This window comes from Ochotona curzoniae, unplaced genomic scaffold, assembly GCF_017591425.1.
Source record: "Ochotona curzoniae isolate NIBS_2020 unplaced genomic scaffold, NIBS_Ocur_1.0 contig_1, whole genome shotgun sequence".
NCBI lineage: Eukaryota > Metazoa > Chordata > Mammalia > Lagomorpha > Ochotonidae > Ochotona > Ochotona curzoniae.
The window spans coordinates 26652908-26671850 of record NW_024464918.1 but is presented as its reverse complement, the minus strand read 5'-3'; the positions used below and the strand labels follow the sequence as shown (position 1 = coordinate 26671850).

Here is an 18943-nt window from a genome sequence, read left to right as displayed (position 1 = left end):
TGGGTGCTACACAGGAACACCTGCACACATCAGCAGGGAAGAGCAAAAGGGGGCAAACAGGGAAACCACCACAGAGGACATGATAAAAAAGACAATTCAGACACAGCAGAGGCTAAGAGGGACAGAGAGGGAACTCAACAACCACCCACTGGGAGAGTGGAACTAGAACACTCCACGTTGGTGCCACCTGGGGAGCACACACAAACTACCCCGGTGAGCCAGTCCACTCCTGCGCAAGAACCACCCATGAACCCCATGCAACCCACACACCCACCCACAGGCCACTCCTAACAGGTACGCGAGAGCCATTCCCCACTCCAACAAGCCAGCACATGTACATACAAGCAACACCTACAGTCAGGCTCAGCAGCCCCTCTGGGGCCAGGGTGTCTCTTCCTCCCCGCCTCACGCGTGGACATACAAAACCTAACTCTGGTACGATAAAGTGGCTCGAATTTCAAATGCGCATGGCAAGAGCTTCACCATGACACAATACCCGTGGGTATAGGGTGTGCAGCCGGAGAGACACGCTTACAGAAGACCCTCTGGGGATGGGGAGTTGAGTTGGCAGTCAGAAGATGGGTTTCTGTTAGTCAAACAGCAAAGGAAAGAGGAGAGGGGAGGGGAGGGGAAAGAAACCAACCAACAGCTGTGGGCACTTCAGCCTGGACACTCCCCAAGAACCCCCAAGCAGACTGTAAAACTGCCCTTGCCCCACTCGGTAAAGCAAAGTGCAGGCTCCGTGGTGCTGCCCATGCAGCTGTAGCCACCTGGGGGCCAGGAGGCTGGCTATGTCCACACCCCAGGCCTCAGCTCTGCGCGTGTAGACGCGTCGGCTGCCGCCGTGATCGGCATGGCACCCTTGCAGGAAGCTGCTGCGCATCTAGGTGAGCTAGTACAGGGCGACCGTCGGAAGTGGCATCTACAGAGCAGGCCATGTCGGCTGTTTTGTCAAGGAAGACACTGTCCTGGGGAAAGCGTCCAGGAAGCACCTCGTGGCGGCAGATCCGCTGAGGGAAACGGCTCGGCCAGCCAGCGCCCATCGGGGACCACTGGGCTCTGACCTGTTCTGGGGTCAGCAGGAGCTCCAGAGTTGGACTGAAGGCAGAAACTCTTAGGCTTGCTCCATACATTTCCACATCACCTGCAGGGAGCCTGCTGGATGAAGCTCATTCCCCATGCCACTTGCCACAGGAAGGCAGGCTGCTTGGGCTTGTTAAGGCTCCCATGTCACTGACTCGGTCAGGTCCCCCAGGAGGGACAGAGGCTGGGACACACTGCTCTGGGTGGGAGCTGCAGATGAGGACGGCTGCTGGCTTCCTTCCACCCCACTGCCATCTCCCCAAGGGACTCCAAAAGGAATGCCATGACAACCTGTCCTCCTGACCCCAGCAGGACCTTCCGGATCACCCCTACAGCTTCCGGTAGCTGAACTGCCTGTTCTGGCCGGGAGACTCTGGGAACGGCCACAGAAGGAGGTTGGTCACATCACTTCATTGAGCAAACAGCTGCATGCTGGGTCTCTGGAAGAGCTGCTCCAGCCCAGCTGGTGGCCTGCCCTGGGGAGGAGCTCAGGGGACAGGAAGGTTCAGGTACCCCCCCCCCTCGGGCTCATCCACACCCTGCACACACCTCAGAACCATGTCACAGCCCTATGTCCTCAGCATATACCCCGTGGGTGGGGCCGGGAGCCCTTCGGTGTCCCAGGCGGCCGCCCCTGGCGCCAGAGCCCATGCCCTCTCCAGCTGCTGGATTGCCAAGCCCGGCTCCCTGGCTTGCTGCCTGGCTGGCCCTGCTGGGCAAGAAGTAAATGTATGAAAATACTGTAATCATTTCTTGGAAACGGTTAAGAAATAAGGTCGTCTTGTTTTGCTTTTACAATCCCAGTAAAAAAAAAAAAAAAAGTTCACATTAGTGCCGGCCCGCTCGGGCCCCTCCCTGCTGCGCACGGACTTCAGTAGAAGCGCTTGTTCCGCTCCTGCCGCTTCTGGAACACCACGGCCCCCACCACGGCGCACACGATGATGCCCAGCAGCGCGCACAGCAGCAGCAGGAAGACTCGCCAGCCTGTCAGAGGCCCGCTGCGGAAGTTCCCCGTGGGGTCGTCCACGTTGTCTGAGGGAGAAGGGGAGAGGAGTCAGAGTGGGTACGGCTGCCAGGCTGGGCTCCTGGACACAGCCCCGCCCAGGCCTGGGGCTGCCACCTGTCTCGGGGCACAAGCAGGGTTCCGGGCAGGGCTTCTCCGCACACAGTCCTGCCACGGGCGGCTCAATGGAGTCTCCTCGGCACAGCGGGAAGGACCAGGCGACCATCTTGCAGCCCTGCCTCCCTTTCTTTCGCTGAGGTCCAGCAGGCCAGCATAGGGGACTTGGCACAGCACCTGCTTCCTGCTCCCAGCCTCAGGAGAGGGTCAGAGATCAAGTGAACCCCATCCTAGCCGAGCTCTGACATCCACAGTGGCAGGGCAGGGGCTCAAAAGTGACAATCTTACTGGGACCAAGGACCCCAGAAACCAAGGTCTGGCGGTTCCCTGTGGCAGCCCTGGAGATGAGCCCCGTCTTGAGGTCCCCATCTTTAGAGATAAGCCTGCCCAGAGCTCCTCTGCTTAGAGCTGCGCGTGCCTGCAGCTGCACACCCTAGCCCCTGTCCCAGCCTCATCCTGCAGGGCACCAGCCTCACACAGGCAGGACCTTGGGGTACCACACGCACTGGGGGGCAGCTCTCCCCTTCCAGAGTCTGCCCATAACTCCACCTCCCGCCACCCACAGCCTTCAGGCTCTCAACACTAGGGGTTGGCTCAGGCTCAGCCCCCAACCTTGTCCCTTGACCATGTCCCCGCAGCCCACCCAGCAGGGCACTAGCCACAGGCAAACACCTCCCCACACCACCTCACCCTGCCGGCCTGCCGCCCCTCATTCACCACTGGCTCTGGCCTGCACAGCGGAAGCAGTGACCCGCTTCGGGCCACTCGCTGAAGCAGGTGCCTGGGCAGGGTACCTCCCTGGCAGGAGGCTCAGCCCTGGGTAACCTCAGACCCCTTCTCCACCTCACTTGGCTGAATCCCAGGTGCAGGGTCCACCTGGCCCTCATATCATTAGCACCCAGCACCCAGCCCACATCCAGCCAGCGAGTCTAAGAACCAGTTAGTTCTTGGACCAGGCGGAGGGTGCTGGAAGCAAAGCAGATGACAGCTCTGAAAACGCTCAGAACCCAGAAGCCACCAAGCTGGAGGGTGTGTGATGGTGCCCCGTATGCCCGGCCCCCAGAAGGAAGGTGGCACACACATGGCATCCAGCTTCTAGAGTAGGAAGACACTGGGCTAGGGACTTGGCCTAGGTGTGCCAAGCCCTGCTGCCTGGCCTGCTCCAGCTGTGGGCACAAGCAGGGTTCCGGGCAGGGCTTCTCCGCACACAGTCCTGCCACGGGCGGCTCAATGGAGGCTCCTCGGCACAGCGGCAAGGACCAGCAACCATCTTGCAGCCCTGCCTCCCTTTCTTTCCCTGAGACCCAGTGGGTTCAGGGGCTGGGCCACATGCGGGAGGTGCACAGTGGGCTAGGCTGGGCGGCCCGAACCCCTCACATTGGCTGATGAGCTGAACAGCACGGCCACGGCGTGCCGATCAGGGAAAACTGAAGACTGCTTCCCGCAGCTTCACCAAAAGATGCAGCCGAACGGATCAGACCTGGGCTGCAGTCTGGGAGTTGGGGCCCAGCCCAGGCCCAGGCCGGCGTGGATGGACCACGTGGTCCCCAAGGCCCCGGCGGGCAGGCTGTACCCACACACACCTTTGGGTGACTTTAGGAAGTTGACACTGGGCTCGATCTTGGTCCAGTCGATGTTCTCCTCGTCGGGCGTGTGCTCCACCATCAGCTGGAACAGCTTCATGGAAATGATGTCATGATTGTCTGCGGGAGCCAGAGGGAACCTGTGACGGCCGGGCCCCAGCTACTGCCATTCCCCGCAGAGGCTGTGGGGCTCCCCCAGAGGGGACACTTTCCCTCTAGGGTGCCTCCAGCCCCCAGGCCGGCAGTGTTCCAGGGGCTAGGTGCCTCCCCAGCTCCCCACTAACGAAGCAGGCAGGGGGCAGAGTGGAAAGGAAAAGAAGGCGGGCCTCCCAAGAAGAAGGCCCTGCTCTACAGCTCGTGCCTGCAAGCTTCTCTGCACCTTACCTCATCATCTGTAAAATGGGTATGAGACTGGGCAAATGGAGACTCTAGAAGGGACTGTGTCAATCAATGGACTCTTCAACGACCACATCGTGCTTGGAGTGGCGAGACTGGCAGCAACCCATGAATGGTGAACTACTGGAACCACTTGATCGAGTATCTCAGAGCATGCCCCACATCCGGGACTTAGGGTGGGTGGAAAACTGGGTGGGGCTTCTTCCTCTATATCCCCCTTTAGGCCTTGAACCTTTTTTACCCCAATTACATTTGTAAGGATTGTCAAAATTAAAAAAAAAAAAAAAGGGTATGAGACTGGCCACTTGGCCCGGTTATCAGGACAAGTGAGAGCGCAGCATGTAATGGAGACATGCTGTTAGGGGTGCAGTGTCTAGAGGGCACATGAGGCCCAGCGTGACGGCTGGAGGGCTGCTGGAGAAGCTGGACCCTCTGGAGGCAGGGGGTGAGCTGTCAGAGACCCCACACATGATGCAGACACACAACTTGGCACCCAGCTGAGGGCCAGCCCCCAGATACCATCAGCTAACTACACCAGAGGAGCAAGCCCGGGCAAGCAAACTGTCACCTCACTTCAAAGAAGAGGAGGGTGGCGCCGACGCTGTGGAGCGGGTAGAGCTGCGGCCTGCAATGCCATATGGGCACCAGTTCATGTCCCAGCAGCTCCATTTCCCATCCAGCTGCCTGCTTGTGGCCTGGGAGGGCAGGTGAGGACAGCCCCGGGCCTTGGGACCCTGTACCTGTGTGGGAGACCCGGAAGAGGCTCCTGGCTTTCGACTGGAGCCATTGTGGCCACTTGGGCATTGAGTCAACGGATCTTCCTCTCTGTGTATCTGACTTTCCAATTAAAAAAAATTTTGTTTTAAGATTTATTTATTTTTATTGCAAAGTCAAATATACAGAGAGGAGAGACAGAAAGGAAGATCTTCCAGCTGATGATTCACTCCCCATGTGATCAGAATGGCCAGTGCTGCGCCAATCTGAAGCCAGGAGCCAGGAACTTCCTCCAGGTCTCCCATGCAGGTACAGGGTCCCAAGGATTTGGGCTGTCCTTGACTGCTTTCCCAGGGCACCAGCAGGGAGCTGGATGGGAAGCAGGGCTGCTGGGATTAGAACCATTAAGAAATCCTGGTGCATTCAAGGCAAGGACTTTAGCCATCATGCCAGGCCCCCTCAAAAAAATTTTTTTAAACAATCAAAAAAGAATGGAACTGTCAGGGAAAAATAATACATAAATAAATGATGAGAAGAGTGAGGCCGTGACATGGGTCCCAGCCACTCTGTGCAGCTGAACGCTCAGTGAACCACCAGCTTCAGGGGAAAGGCCCTGGGTTCTCTGGGCATGGTGAAGGAAGAGTTACAGAGCAAGGAGTCAGCGCCGCGGGGCAGGGCAACTGATGGCTCAGGGCAAACGAGGCCCTGGGCACTGTGGCCACAGGACAGGGGCAGGGCAGCTAATGGCCCAGTGTGCACGAGGCCCCGGGCACTGTGGCTGCAGGGAGACGCCAGCTGCAGCAGGCCCCAGGTCTGTGTGTGCTCTGTTGCTTCTGGTGGGGCAGCTTGAGGAAAACTGCATGAACGCTCAAGAGGGAGTGGCCACTACCTACCCAACAGAACTCGCACCTGCCACGACAGCCTCACACTGCAGCCGCCCTCCCCCTGCTGGGCCTCTCCCGGCCGCCCCCGAGAGCGCCCTCCCGCGGCCTGCTGACCCTCTGAGGCCACACACTTCACAGCAGCAGGTGAAGCGCAGGTACCAGAGCAGCCAGAGGGAGCGGGGGCCGGGGCCGGGGCCGGGGGATGGAGACCCAGAGGAGACAGGAGTGGCCTGTGGCAGTCACACCGAGGCTGGCAGCAGGGCACAGCTGATGAGGCCACTCTCTCTGCTTTGGGTCACACAGGTGAAACGTCCCCACCAAAAATAGCTAAGCAAATCCTCAGAACGACGGGCACTCAGGGGACCCAGTGTACCCAAGTGCCCACAGGTGACAGGCGGCCTGTAATGGACAGCAGGAGATGGCTCCAGGCCTGGGGCCTTCCAAGTGTCCCTGGTAGGACTATGAGCCACAGCCCAGAGTCACCACCTAGTGCCAACCGGGCCTGGTGGCCCACGTGAGCTGGAGACACCCCACTCACCACTGTGGGCCGAATGGGACAGATCTTGACTTCAGGGAGCTGACAACTTGGGGGAGGGGGGTACCCCAGGGCCAATGATAAATGCTACAAGAAGCAAAGCTGAGAAAGGGAGTGGGGAGGGCTCCAGGAGCTGACAAGGTATCCAGGTACATGAGGCAATCAGGGAGGACCCCACGGAGGCGGTGACATTGGAGTCACTCAAAGGAGATGAAGGAGAAACAGCAAGTACGAAGGCTGGCAGAGAGGAGCCAGCATCATGGCGTAGCAGGGTATGTCGCCATCTGCAACGTGAGTACCCGTTTGAGCATGCCCAAGTGCCAATTTCTAATCCCTCCCTGCCAATGAACCTGGAAAAACAGGAAGAAGGCCTGACCCTTGGGGCCCATGTGGGAGACCTGGAAGGAGCTTCTGGCTCCTGGCTTCAGCCTGACCTAGCCCTAACTATCGTGGTAATTGAGTGAACCAGCAGATAGCTGGCAGGCTGGAGACAGGAAGATGTGTTCACAGAGCTGCTCGAGGCCGCTGGGAGCAGGGGGCAAGGAGAGCCATGGGCAGAGGTGCCGGGGGCGGGGGGGTGGTGGTGGAGTGTGATGGCTGGCAGCAGGGCCAAGGCGACTGTGCCCTTGACCCAGCCTGGGAGAGCAGCCACCCAGAGCTCCAAGCACAGCGTGACCTCATCCAAGCTCCGCGGGCTCAGCCAGGCTGTGTGGAGACAATCGGGGTTGGGGTCTACACAGTACGCAGGGCAGCAAGAGAGGGGATCTGGAAATGTATAGGGTCCAATCTAAAGCCACCACCTCTACTAAAGGGGCCAGTATCCCAACATCTACAGATGACAGCAAAAAGGAAGCCAGCTTAGTACGAAGACCAGAAGGTGGTCAAATCCTTCAGAAACTGCCCCCAGACCAGGAAGACACAGGCTGGGCAGGGACCACCCCTTCTGCCCCCAGACCAGGGACACCTCTCCGTGTCGCCACCCCCCCTCCCAGGTAGGAAGACACAGGCTGGGCAGCTACAACTCTCTCCTTCCCCAAGCCCCCGCCAACCACGGGTGAATCTGAACTTGCCAGACAGATCGCCGGTGCCAGCAGAGGCTCCAAAGTAGTAGCCGGTGGGCAGGCGCACCCCTGTGATGTCAATGCAATTCTTCCACTCATTCTTGTCTTCCAAGTCGGTCATCACCTGAAGCCATCAGCACATCAGCATGGCCACAGGTCCACTAGCCCCCTCCCCATCCCCCAGGCGGGCCCCAATGGCCGCCCTGCCTCGCGCTGGCTCACCGTCAGACGGCCCCGAGAGTAGCGCACGGCTAGGAAGGTGTCATGATCCCGGTTGCGGAAGTCGGCTGTGCAGCCCGCCAGCTCAGTCCAGCGCCCGTCCTTGCTATGGTCGTAGGACAGGGAGCCATTGTTCACCATCACCGAGATGTACGGGAACACGCGCTGGGACCAAGACACCGGTTACTCCACCAGCAGCCCTGCTAGTGGGAGGGGCAGGGCACCCACGCCAACCCCTGCCTGCAGCCCTGCTAGTGGGAGGGGCAGAGCACCCACACCAACCCCTGGAGGCTCCTTGTGTGCAGGGGACCAGGGACAAGTCCAGGGCCCACCCTCTAGCCAACTGCCAAGGCCTTCCTCTCCTACCTCAGTGGTCTCATCGTTGGGATATGTGTCCAGGAAGATGGCCAGGCCATGGAAGTTATCTTTGCTTCCAAATACGGGCCCTAGAGTTTTATAAGGAGATGATCTCATGATGGGAGACATCAGAGGTGTCCCTGGCCCCTGGAAGGCCAGAGGTGGCCTGCGGGTGGCGGGGCAGAGGGTCCACCAGCCATCCGCCCAGGAGCCGGCACCTCTCAAGGGAAGGTGGAGGCAGGCAGCGGGAGGCTGTTCCCAGGGGCGTGGGATGCCGTGCCACAAGGAACAGGCCCCCAGCCACGTACACAGGTCAGTGGTGTGTGACACACAGAGCCAGCTGCGGACAAACCCCTGCAGAGGGATTGTGGCCCCCGAGTCCCGGCCACCCACGGTGGGGAAGAGCTACAGGCAGACACAAGATTCCGAGAGCCACACGCAACCTCCAGTCTTCATTTCTGCCTTTTTTTTCCCCTCATTAAATTTTGTTTTACTGGGTCCCCAAATCCTGGGGCAGACCTGTGGTTGCTGGCACCCAGTTTTGCCTTTTTAAAAGCATCCTAGTGGTGGGCATGGCAGCACAATGCGTTAGGCCTCCCCTTGGAACATTCCATGTCGGAGCCGCCACCTCTAACAGGGGCCTAGGTCAAAGCATGGCTGCTCCACACTTCCAATCCAGCTTCCTGCTGATGCGCCCGGGAGAGAGCTGGTACTCTCTGCCTCTCCCTCTACCCCTGTCAAACAAGCAAGCAAGAACCAACCAACCAGGAGCTAAGAAAAACTTTTTAAAAATAACTCTTGCCCCCACCGCCACCCCCAGGTATAGTGCATACTGCAGGATCCAGCTGCTCTCCCTTCTAGAAGCTTCACGGACAAGGAGCAGCAGTCTCCTCACAGGAGGGCATGGGACAGCGGGAGGCAGATGCACAGAAGGGTCAGCCCACTTGTGCGCCCCATCTGCTCCCACCTCCCGGGGGCTGAGCAGTGATCCCTGAGCGAGCACGGCCCACCTGGCACCAGGCGGTCCCGGGTGTACCACAAGGCGATGCCGTCTCCGTGGAGATTCTTCTTGCCTGCGCCGTGGACTTTGAAGTGGACGTGCATCTCCCAGTCCTTGAGGAAGCATGGCTGCGGGCAAGCAGAGGGGGGCTTTGAGCAAACCGAAGGTGACCAGGCCTGCCGACCTCCCCATCGAAGCCAGAAGGCGAGATGCACTGTGTCACGGACCTCAGGCCCACCGGGGAAGAGCTAAGAAGCTGCTGGCCCTCTGCCCTCCTCCTAGGGCGTCCACTCCACATACCAGGACCCACTCACTCTCCCCAGTAGCCACGGCATGGGGCACAGTGGTGAGGACATGCCAACATCCTACACAGAGTGCTGGTTCTAGTCCTGGCTGCTCTCCTGGTGACCCAGCTCCCGGCTAACGCACTGGGAGCCTAGGATGGAGTGCTCGGCTCCTGACCTCACCCTAGCCCGCTGCCAGCTGCCGAGAGCACCTAGTGAACCAGCAAATGTAAGCTCATGCTCTGTCTCTCCGTCACTCCACCTTCCCAATAAATAAAAATTTTTGAAGACTTCTCATTGTTATTATTTGAAGGGTAGAATCACAGAAGCAAGGGAGAGACAGAGAAATCTTTCATCCACTGGCTCACCCCCCAGATGGCCGTAATGGCTTCAGCTGGACAGGTTTGAAGCCAGAAGCCAAGAGCTTCTTCCAGTTTTCAATATGGGTGCAGGGGCCTAAGCACTTGGGCCGTCTTGTGGTGCTTCTCCAGCCACCAGCAGGGATCAGAGTCAGAAATGAAAGAGCTGGGACTTAAATCAGCGCCCATACAGCATGTCAACACTACAGGCAGAAGCTTAGCCTAGCTTACCGTGCTGTAGCACTGGCCCCCATCAAATAATCAATACTCTATGTCTATCTTCCCATTAACAACAACAACAACAAACAAACAAACAGGGGCAGGCACTGTGGCACAGCAAGTTAAGCCAGTGCCTAGGATGCTGACAGCCCCCACGGGAGCTCCTGGAGTCCCTGCTCTGCGCCAGTGAGCACACCGGGGAGGCGGCGGATGGCGGCCCAGGCACCAGAGTTCCTGCCACGTGGGAGGATCTTGGCTTCAACCCAGCCAGCCCAGCCCGTTTTTGCAAGCATTTAAGGCTGAAGATCTGTCTCTCCGTTCCTCTCGAACTCTGCCTTTCAAGCAATAAAAAGAAACCTGAGCAGTGTACATTTAGCCAAAGAGGAAAGTACAGGAACATGAGCCAAAACCAACGATGGGCGGCTTCGGGAGAGCTACCTGGACTGTGTGTCTTCCGGGCTTGGATATCGTCAAACAAACCTGTCACTTCCCTCAGCATCTGAAATGCAAACTTGAGGACCAGCGTCCGACAGAGCAGTAAAGAAACCACCCAGGATAAGCCATTCCACACGCAGTGCATGCTTCCAGACCAGGCTCAAAAAATAAAAATCGGGGCCCGGCACGATAGCATAATGGTTAAGGTCCTCGCCTTCAATGCACCGGGATCCCATATGGGTGTTGGTTCTAATCCCGGCAGCTCCACTTCCCATCCAGCTCCCTGCTTGTGGCCTGGGAAAGCAGTCGAGGACGGCCCAAAGTCTTGGGACCCTGCACCCGCGTGGGAGACCTGGAGAAAGGAGTTCCTGCCTCCTGGCTTCAGATCAGCACAGCACCGGCCACTGCGCTCACTTGGGGAGTGATTCATCGGACGGAAGATCTTCCTCTCTGTACATCTGCCTTCCCAATAAAATAAATAGATGTTTTTTTAAAAAATCAATTTTGCTCATTTGAAAGAGAGTTACACAGAAAAATGGGAAGACCAAGGTCTTTCATCTGCTGGTTCACTCCCCAAGCAACCAGAATGGTTAGTAGGGCTGGGGCAAACCAAAGCCAGGTGCCAGGATTCTCTCCAAGGTCTCCCACACAGGTGCAGGGGCCCGGGGCACTCAGGCTGTCTGTCGATTCCCCAGGCCATTAGCAGGGAGCTGAATAGGACACAAAGCTGTCAAGACTTGAACCAGTGCCCAGACGGGATGCTGGCACTGTAGGTGGTGCCTTTATCCACTATGCCACCACACCGGTCCTGGATCAAGTACTTGAGTTCCTGATAGCCACGTGGAAGATCCAGATTGGACTCGAGGCTCTAAGCAATGAGCCCATGTGTGTCTCCCTCTTCTCAGACAAAAGGAAAATCAACACCCAAATAACCATAAAACACTGAGACTGAATGTAAGAACCACGGCTGCACTCTGTGCATCCACTCACCCCCAGCCTCACAGCTCTGGCTCCGGGTCCCAGGAACCCAGACCACAATGACCGGCCCAGCCCCGGAAACATGGCACCTACTCGGTCTGCATGGCAGCAGAGATGGTGGACCCTCAGAACTCCCTGGCAAATTCTGGAAGGGGTGACAGAGAGGCGACAAGGACCCTGGAAACCTCGGCAGCCGGAGCAGAAGGCCGTGCTCTGTGCCGCCATGTCCTCTTGGCACTGGGAGTCCCAGCCTCCTCCATGCCGTCCCCCGCCGCCAGCAGATGTCCGGCTGTTCAGTAGACAGCAGGTGTTTGGGGAAGAGTTTGCTAATTCGGTACCTCTCCCAGATGGAGGGAGTGAAGAAGATAAACAGAGGGGAGTTTGGTTCAGGGAGAAGGGGTGTGCTTGTGAAATACTGCACAGAAAATTGTCCGAGTGCCAAGTAATCCTCTCCAGGATTAGCGGCAGCCCTGCACGGCCGCAGGGGACACGGGCAGGAGGCAGGGAATGGAGGCAAGGCCACTGCCCTGGGCCAAGGGCACGCAGAGCTGCCAGTGCTGGGGCAGCCCGCTGAGCCAGGTCGGAGCCATGTCTTGCGTGTGACTGGTGGCTCAACCCGACTCCTAACTGCACTGGTACTGCTTAGACCCCTTTCTGTTTCATAACATAACACTACACTTGTGTGAAAAATTAGTCCTTTTTCTATTTCTGAAAGTTATCTGAAAGTCTTCAGACAGACTAGCGAGACAGAACGCGACGTGGTGGAGACAAGTGGCTTCGGAAGTACTCTCTGAGTGGGCAGCACTTGCGCTGACACTTCACAGCTTAGCGGGCAGCAGGCATGGAGAACCAGGAGGGAGTGTCCCCGACAGCGGGAACAACAGGTACAAAGGCCCTGAGGCACAACAGCAAGATCGAGATGTAACTGAGAAAACTGGGGGGTGCCAGGCAGCGGGCACTGTGCCAACACAGGGCAGTTCTTCCACGGAACAGGAGACCCCGAGCTCCAAGCAACAGCTGAAAAGCTGAAAGTCACCCTAGAGGCCGTGTGGAGGCTGGGGCAGGAGAGGGCAAGCTGAGGGGTCAGGCGCAAGAAGCAACACAAGGATAGTGTGGGCTCACAGAACTCAGCCAGGAGATGGACGAGACCAGCCAACACCACGGCGGAGGAAGGGGTCAGACAGGCCAAGGTGAGCGCAGGTTCCCTTCCGAGCTGTGACCCAGCCCAAACTGGTCCTGTCACTGCCCTCCTGAACAAGACCTCCTTGGGGTGCAATCTATGAAGCCACGGCTCACAAACAACACGTCAGGGACACCCCACATCCCCGGCCTCCAGGACCAGGGAGACCAGAAACTGTTTCCAAGTCCAGGGTCTCAGACCACCCACGACAAGACCTTCTACCAAACCCCTGGGGGAAAAGGCTGGAATCGACAACCACACCTAAGAGCTTCCTCCTCTGCCCCAAAACCCGAGACCAGCGTACCAGCATACCAACCGGGAGACCAGTCAGCACACACATGAGTCCTGCGTGAATGGACATACTGTGGCTGTACCGGGGTGCAGCAGGACTGGCATCCCAAGGGCATGCCAATTCATGTCCCAGCTGTTCTCCTTCAGTCCAGCTCCCTACCTGTAACCTGCGAAAGCAGAGGAGGACAACCCTAAGCCTTGGGACCCTGCACCCGCGTGGGAGACCTGGAAGAGGCTCTGGGCTCCTGACGTGCCCAGTTCTGAGCATGGCAGTCACTCGGACGGTGAACCGGAGGATGGAGGGTCAACGTGTCCTTCTCTAACTCCGCCTTTCAAGTAAAATAATATTTTTTAAGAGAGTGGCAGTACTGTCAGACCACTCACTGCCTGTGTTTACCTACATAAAGACCTGCATGCCATCTTTCAAACAGCTCATCTGAGAATTCAGTCGAACAAAGGCAGGCTGGGTGCCTCACACACAGCAAAGCCCACAACACAGATCCTCCTCATTCCACTCTCCCCATTCCTGAGGGGGTTTAGGACAGCTGGGCCGCAGCTCTGCTGCTTGCTGACACGGTAGGACCTGGGGGGGGGGGCACTTTCCACATTAAGCCTGGGCGCTGTTATCACCTGGCATCACTTCTGGGGAGGTCAAGCGAGAGGGGGTGTTGTGTGTCTGCTCAGCTCCTGCCTGACACCCAAGCGCTCACGCCAGGGCGGGGGTGCAAGCAGGGATGAAGGGGCCCAGGGCCCTCCCTGGCTGCTGCGCGGGAGTGTGAACAGGGGCTGCAGGGGCCCAGGGCTCTGATGCGCTGGTGGGAGTGTGAGCAGGGGCAGGGGCCAAATACTTGGTCCAGCACGCTCCAGCCTGGCTGCCGAGTGGGGGTGCGAGCAGGGGTGCAGGGGCCCTGGATGCTGGGCAGGGGTGTGAGCAGGGAGGCATGGCCCCCAGCTGCTGGAGGCGGGGGTGCAAGCAGGGACAGAGGCCAAGTGCATCCAGCATGCTCCATTCCTGCCTGCTGGGAGGGAATGCGAGAAGTGGTGCAGGAGCCCAGGGTGCTGGGGCCCTGGATGCTGGGCAGGGGTGCGAGCAGGGAGGCATGGCCCCGGCTGCTGGAGGCGGGGGTGCGAGCAGGGGTGCAGAGGACAAGAGCTTGGTCCAGCTCTGGTCCTGGCTGCTCGAGGCGGGGGTGCGAGCAGGGGCAGCGGCCAAGTGCATCCAGCACGCTCCATCCCTGGCTACTGGGAGGGGATGCGAGCAGGGGTGCTGGGGCCTTGGCTGCTGGGAGGGGGCACGAGAAGGGGCAGGGGCCGGGCGGGGTCCAGCACGCTCCGCCCCGGCCCCCGGGCCGCCAGCCCACCCTGGTAGCGCCTCACCTGGTGGTTCCAGATGGAGCCCTCCTTGCTGCGCTCGTCCGGCGTCAGACGCACGTACTGGCTCGTCAGCATCGTGCTGCCCTGGAAGTCCCAGAGGGGCATGGAGCTGGAACCGACACCTGTGGGCGGTGACCGACAGGCACAGGTGCGGGAGAGGCCACGCCAGGGCCGGCGTGGCCCGCGGCGGAGCAGCCGGGTGGACAGCCGGCCCCTCGCCGACCCCGGCCGGCCTCTCGCCCTCCGCCCTCGCTCCGTCCCGCCGCCCGGACCTCACCTTGGTAGGGCTTAATGAGCGAATGTTCCCGCTTGAGGTGCTCACTGTTGCCGTCTGTTATATCCGCAGCCACCGCGCCCAGCAACAGGAGGAACACTAGTGTGGTGGGGCCGGGGCCGGGGCCGGGAAGCCCAGGCCGCCCCGGGCACCGCCGGCCCCAGCCCCAGCGCCAAATCCTGCCTGCCGCCGCCATTCTCGTCTCCTCCCGACCACTTCCGTCCCGGGACTTCCGCCTTCCGGGTGTCCCATCGAATGGCCTTCGGCCGGAAGCCCTCCAACCCTGGAGTCACCGCCAAGTTACGATGCAAAGCCTCGCAGCCGGGGCGGGGAGGGGGAGGGCAACAGCTTCACTGGCCGCGAAGCCCCCCCATCCCGACCCGTCCGCGTCCCGGCGACCCCGAGACACCTGTCGGGCGCCCCCAGAGCCCCGCGAGGGGTTCTTATGAGTGACGAGAGCTGCAGCCAATCCCGGGACAGCACGTTCGGCTTGTGCGCCAATGAGGAGCCGGGAGGCGGTTCGAGCTGGCCGCTGGGTGGGCTGGACCTTGAAGTTTTGGGGAGCCGTTCCAGAGGGGGAGGCACAGTTGGACTCTGGCTTCGTCGCGTCCCTCCAATAACCTTTCCCAGTACTGGAAGAAGCTCTAAATCGCAGGCCGGGGTGGCCCCTGCACCCAGTGAGCCTTTAAACTGTTCTTACCCTCATCCACCCTCGTTCCAAGCCATGGGGAGACTTTCAAAGTCACTTGAGCCTCCACCTCATCCTCGAATTCCCGGGGGCTCAGTTGGACTGGGCAGGCTCGGATCCCAGCCTGATATTTGGAACCCGGGAAGGCTGGCTGTGTGTGAGGGTGGAAGAGTGGTGGCCTGCAGCCAGGCATAGCCCCTGTGACCTGCCAGTACTGTACCATGAAGGACTTTACTATCGGATTTTTAAATTTTCTGGTTTATTTGAGCAGAAGAACCCCCTACACGGGCTCAACTCTGTACGATTAAAACCTCAGACCTCTCACAGGACTGGTAGAAAGCCCACCACTTGAGCCAACACTTGTACCTTCCCTGGGTATACATTCTGTCCGCTGATTCACTCCCCAGGTGGCTGCAAGGGCCAGAGCCAGGAACCAGAAGCTTCTTCTAGGTCTCTCATGCAGGTACAGGGTCCCAAGGCCTTGACTGCTTTCCCAGGCCATAAGTAGGAGCTGAATGGGAAGTGAATCAGGCGGGACAGGAACCGGCATTTGTATGGGATCCTGGTGTTTGCAAGGTGAGGATTACCCTGTTGAGTCATCGTGCCTGGCCCAAAGCACTTCCCTCATGTAAGATAGTCTCCACCTGAGCACTAATTTGCAGCAACTGCCTGAGTTCCTGATTCCTGGGATAGCCAACAGGGTGGGGTGCTGATCAATTGATTCTGCATTTTTCAAGAGACTTATTTATTTGTATTGTAAAGTCAGATTTTTTAGAGAGAAGGAGAAACAGAAAAAGATCTTCTGTCCACTCATTCACTCCCCAAGTGGCCACAACAGCCAGAGCTGAATTGATTCAAAGCCAGGAGCCAGGAGCTTCTTCCAGGTCTCCAACATGGGTTCAGGGTCTCAAGGCTTTGGGCCATCCTCCACTGCTTTCCCAGGCCACAGGCAGGGAGATGGATGGGAAGTGGAGCAGTTGGGACAAGAGTCAGTGCCCATATGGGGTGCCGGCTGATGCAAGGCAAGCACTTTAGTCATTAGGCTACCGCACTGGACCAACTGATTCTGCATTTTAAGAAGTTGTCTTCTGAATGAACTTATTCAGAATTAAATGCTGAGACATATTTCCTGGGCCATATTTTATTTTATTATTCAAATGCTATATTTTATAGGGGGTTTGCACAAGTGTGTGTCTGTTGTTTGTGCCCTTCCAAAAATTCAGCTTCATCGCTTCTCGGCCTTTTGTCTAAGATCAAGTGTAAGCATTTAGCTTCACCTTTACAAACCAGGTCAGGTACCTTCCACTGGACCTCCATGAGGTCGTTTTCTTTCTCTGTGTGTGTGTGTTTAAGATTCCTTTATTTTGAAAGAGTTACAGTGGGAGAAAGAGATCTTCCATCTGCTGGCTCACTCCTCATTTGGCTGCAAAGGCCAATGATGGGCCAGGAGCAAAGCCGGATTTCCCCCTGGGTGGCAGGGGACGAACACTTGGGCCATCTTCCACTGCTTTTCCCAGGTGCATTAGTAGGGATGTGGATCAGAAATGCAGCAACGGGCCCAGCAACGTGGCCTAGCGGCTAAAGTCCTCACCTTGAACACACCGGGGTCGCATATGGGTGCTGGTTCTGATCCCGGCATCTCCACTTCCCATCCAGTCCCAATGCTTCCGATCGGCGCAGTACCGGCCATTGACCGGCCGTTGTGTTCACTTGGGGAGTGAATTATTGGATGGAAGATCTTTCTCTCTGTCTCCTCTCTCCTCCTCTCTGTATGTCTGACCTTGTAATAAAAATAAATAAATTTTTAAAAATACAGCAACTGGAACATGAACAATGCTTGAATAAAGAGAAGAGATGGGATGGGGTGCGGAGATCTGCTGGCTGAGTTCCCAAATGCCTGTAACAGCTGGGGCTGGGCAGGCCATAGCCTGAAACTTCAACTGAGTCTTGTTTGTGTGACAGGGGCGCCAGTGCCAGGACCGTCCGTCCTCTGCCACCCCCTGGGCACATTGGTAGGGAGCTGGATTAGAAGCAGAGGTGAGGTGCACTGTACCACGAGGACAGCTCCTGAGGACCGCAAGTGTTGTCATCTTTGGCCACTACAGAAATGATAACTGAGTCATTGCTGAAAGAGCGGATGTTTGTTCTAGAACTGGAATGCTGTCATGAAGAATGAGGAGGAATTTGCTAGGGAAGGGAAAAGCAGAGGAAAGAGAAGAGGCAAACCGAAGGAGGGCGAAAGCGGGTGGAGTACACGCAGTTTGGAATGGCTGAGCAGGTGCCTTGGCTGCGGTCAAAGTCAGAAGGACCGTGTAGGATCCCACAGACGTTGTAAGCAGGTGTAATCTCTGTGGGTTTCTCTGGTGATGGTGAGACATGAGGGGGAGCAGAAGGGTGGCGAGAGAGAACAAGGGCCAGCTGGAATGTGAGTACAGGTGCAAGGAGAGCCCAGAATTACTAGTTTTTCCTCCAATGCCAAGGAGGCTTCAATTACTCAAATCACTCATCTGATCTGAAAGCTGTTCCCTGAATTTTGGTGATGATTTATCTTGGGTCTATCAGGTGAGGAGGGAGAAGTTGGGAGCAGTGTTCCCAGGGAGTGGAGCAAGGTGGACAAGGGCAGTGAAATGGGGCATCGTAGGGTTAGCTGGTGGCCGTGCAGTCAAGATGCAGTCAGAGCTAGGACAGACTCCATGGCAACAAGGAGGGAGCCTTTCTGCAGGAGAGGAACCCCAGTCAGAGCCTGTGCCTGGGCGTTGGCAGCAGGGAGGATGAGCTGCTGGCAGCCCAGGCCTGGCTCTTGGCACCTCCAGCACATGCATGGCTTGGCAGATCCCTAACAGGGTTCAGAACCGTGAGCCACTCACCACTGAAAGGGCCTTAGCTGGCCAATCTGTAAAATGGGAGTCAGGAGCAGCACAGACTAAACGGGAATAAAAGGAAGTTGTGGTGGGGAGAACCCTGTGGGCTGGGAGCACCCTGCAAACTTAGGCCCGGATCAGTGACAGTGGACAGGCTGGCTCTGCTGACCTGCAGGACCATCATCGTGTGTGCACAGCTGGCAGAAAGAGCAGTAGTAGTACCAAGGCACACGCCTGCAGTCCTGGGCACTCCATTCACTGGCAATCCATGAGAACTTGTCTCATGGCCACAACCTGACTTCAAGGGAGCCCGAGGGTTAAGTCTAGCGACGTCCTCAAGAGAAAGGAGACATGAACTTGTGTCTGCCTGGGACCGGTACGGGCCGAAGCCCTGGAAGCTGGCAGTGGGTCAGGAAAGAGATTATGGACAAGAAAGTGCTGCCTTCTTCCCACAAAAAGAGTAACTTCATGTACCTGAGCAGTGGGCTACATGAAGATTGGAAGTTAAAACAGAAGACCATGGAGTGGGGGCATGCGTGCGCAAGCCAGGGTCAGGGCGTTCTCTGGCTGAAGGGACTGTGTTCATCTGGGGCAGGGGCAGGCTGAGCTGGCTGGGCGCCTTCCTGCAGCTGCTGATACTTGTCTGGGAACCAGGAAAGCCAGGGGCTGGAGGTGAGGTTTTAGGGAAGTGATTGGTGTCACCAGGTGACATGTCTTAGGATTAGCACTATTAAGTGATGACACCGGAAGATGTGCTTTCTCGCTATTTGCTCTCTGCCACGTGAGGACACAGGCAAGAGGCAGCCAATCCAACGGGGAGGGAGGGACCGCCTCAGAACCTGGGTCAGCTGCACCCTTGATCTGGAACATCCCTGTCTGCTGAACTGTGGGAAATAACTGTGGTTGAAGCCACTTTGGTTATAGAAGCCTACCTGGCTTCCACTGGTCTTCACCAAGGCAGGGTTCCTGTGTGAGTTCATGTGAAGGCATATTCATTCAGCTCGGGGCGTATGGATGTGTCTGGTTGGTTCCCCAATCCGGGTGGGTG

At 57.8% G+C, this 18943-nt stretch overlaps 1 protein-coding gene across 1 annotated transcript; it reads right to left on the bottom strand.

The window, feature by feature from the left end:
- Positions 1-342: 342 nt before the first annotated feature.
- LMAN2 (lectin, mannose binding 2) lies at positions 343-14671 on the bottom strand. Its single transcript, XM_041003645.1, has 8 exons — positions 14350-14671; positions 14076-14194; positions 8963-9080; positions 7962-8041; positions 7599-7760; positions 7386-7500; positions 3787-3906; positions 343-2115 (listed from the first exon to the last, which is right to left on the bottom strand). The coding sequence occupies exons 1-8, from the start codon at positions 14540-14542 to the stop codon at positions 1955-1957; spliced, it is 1068 nt and encodes a 355-aa protein (XP_040859579.1). The 5' UTR covers positions 14543-14671; the 3' UTR covers positions 343-1954.
- Between the last annotated feature and the right edge of the window lie 4272 nt (positions 14672-18943).

Excerpts from the sequence above, each read along its gene's own strand:
- LMAN2 (XM_041003645.1), bottom strand. The coding sequence starts at position 14,542 with ATGGCGGCGGCAGGCAGGATTTGGCGCTGGGGCTGGGGCCGGCGGTGC. Across the intron at positions 9,081-14,075 it reads GCTCCATCTGGAACCACCAG|CCATGCTTCCTCAAGGACTG; the intron begins GTGAGGCGCTAC and ends GCTTGCCCGCAG. Across the intron at positions 3,907-7,385 it reads TGGCACCGGCGATCTGTCTG|ACAATCATGACATCATTTCC; the intron begins GCAAGTTCAGAT and ends TGGCTCCCGCAG.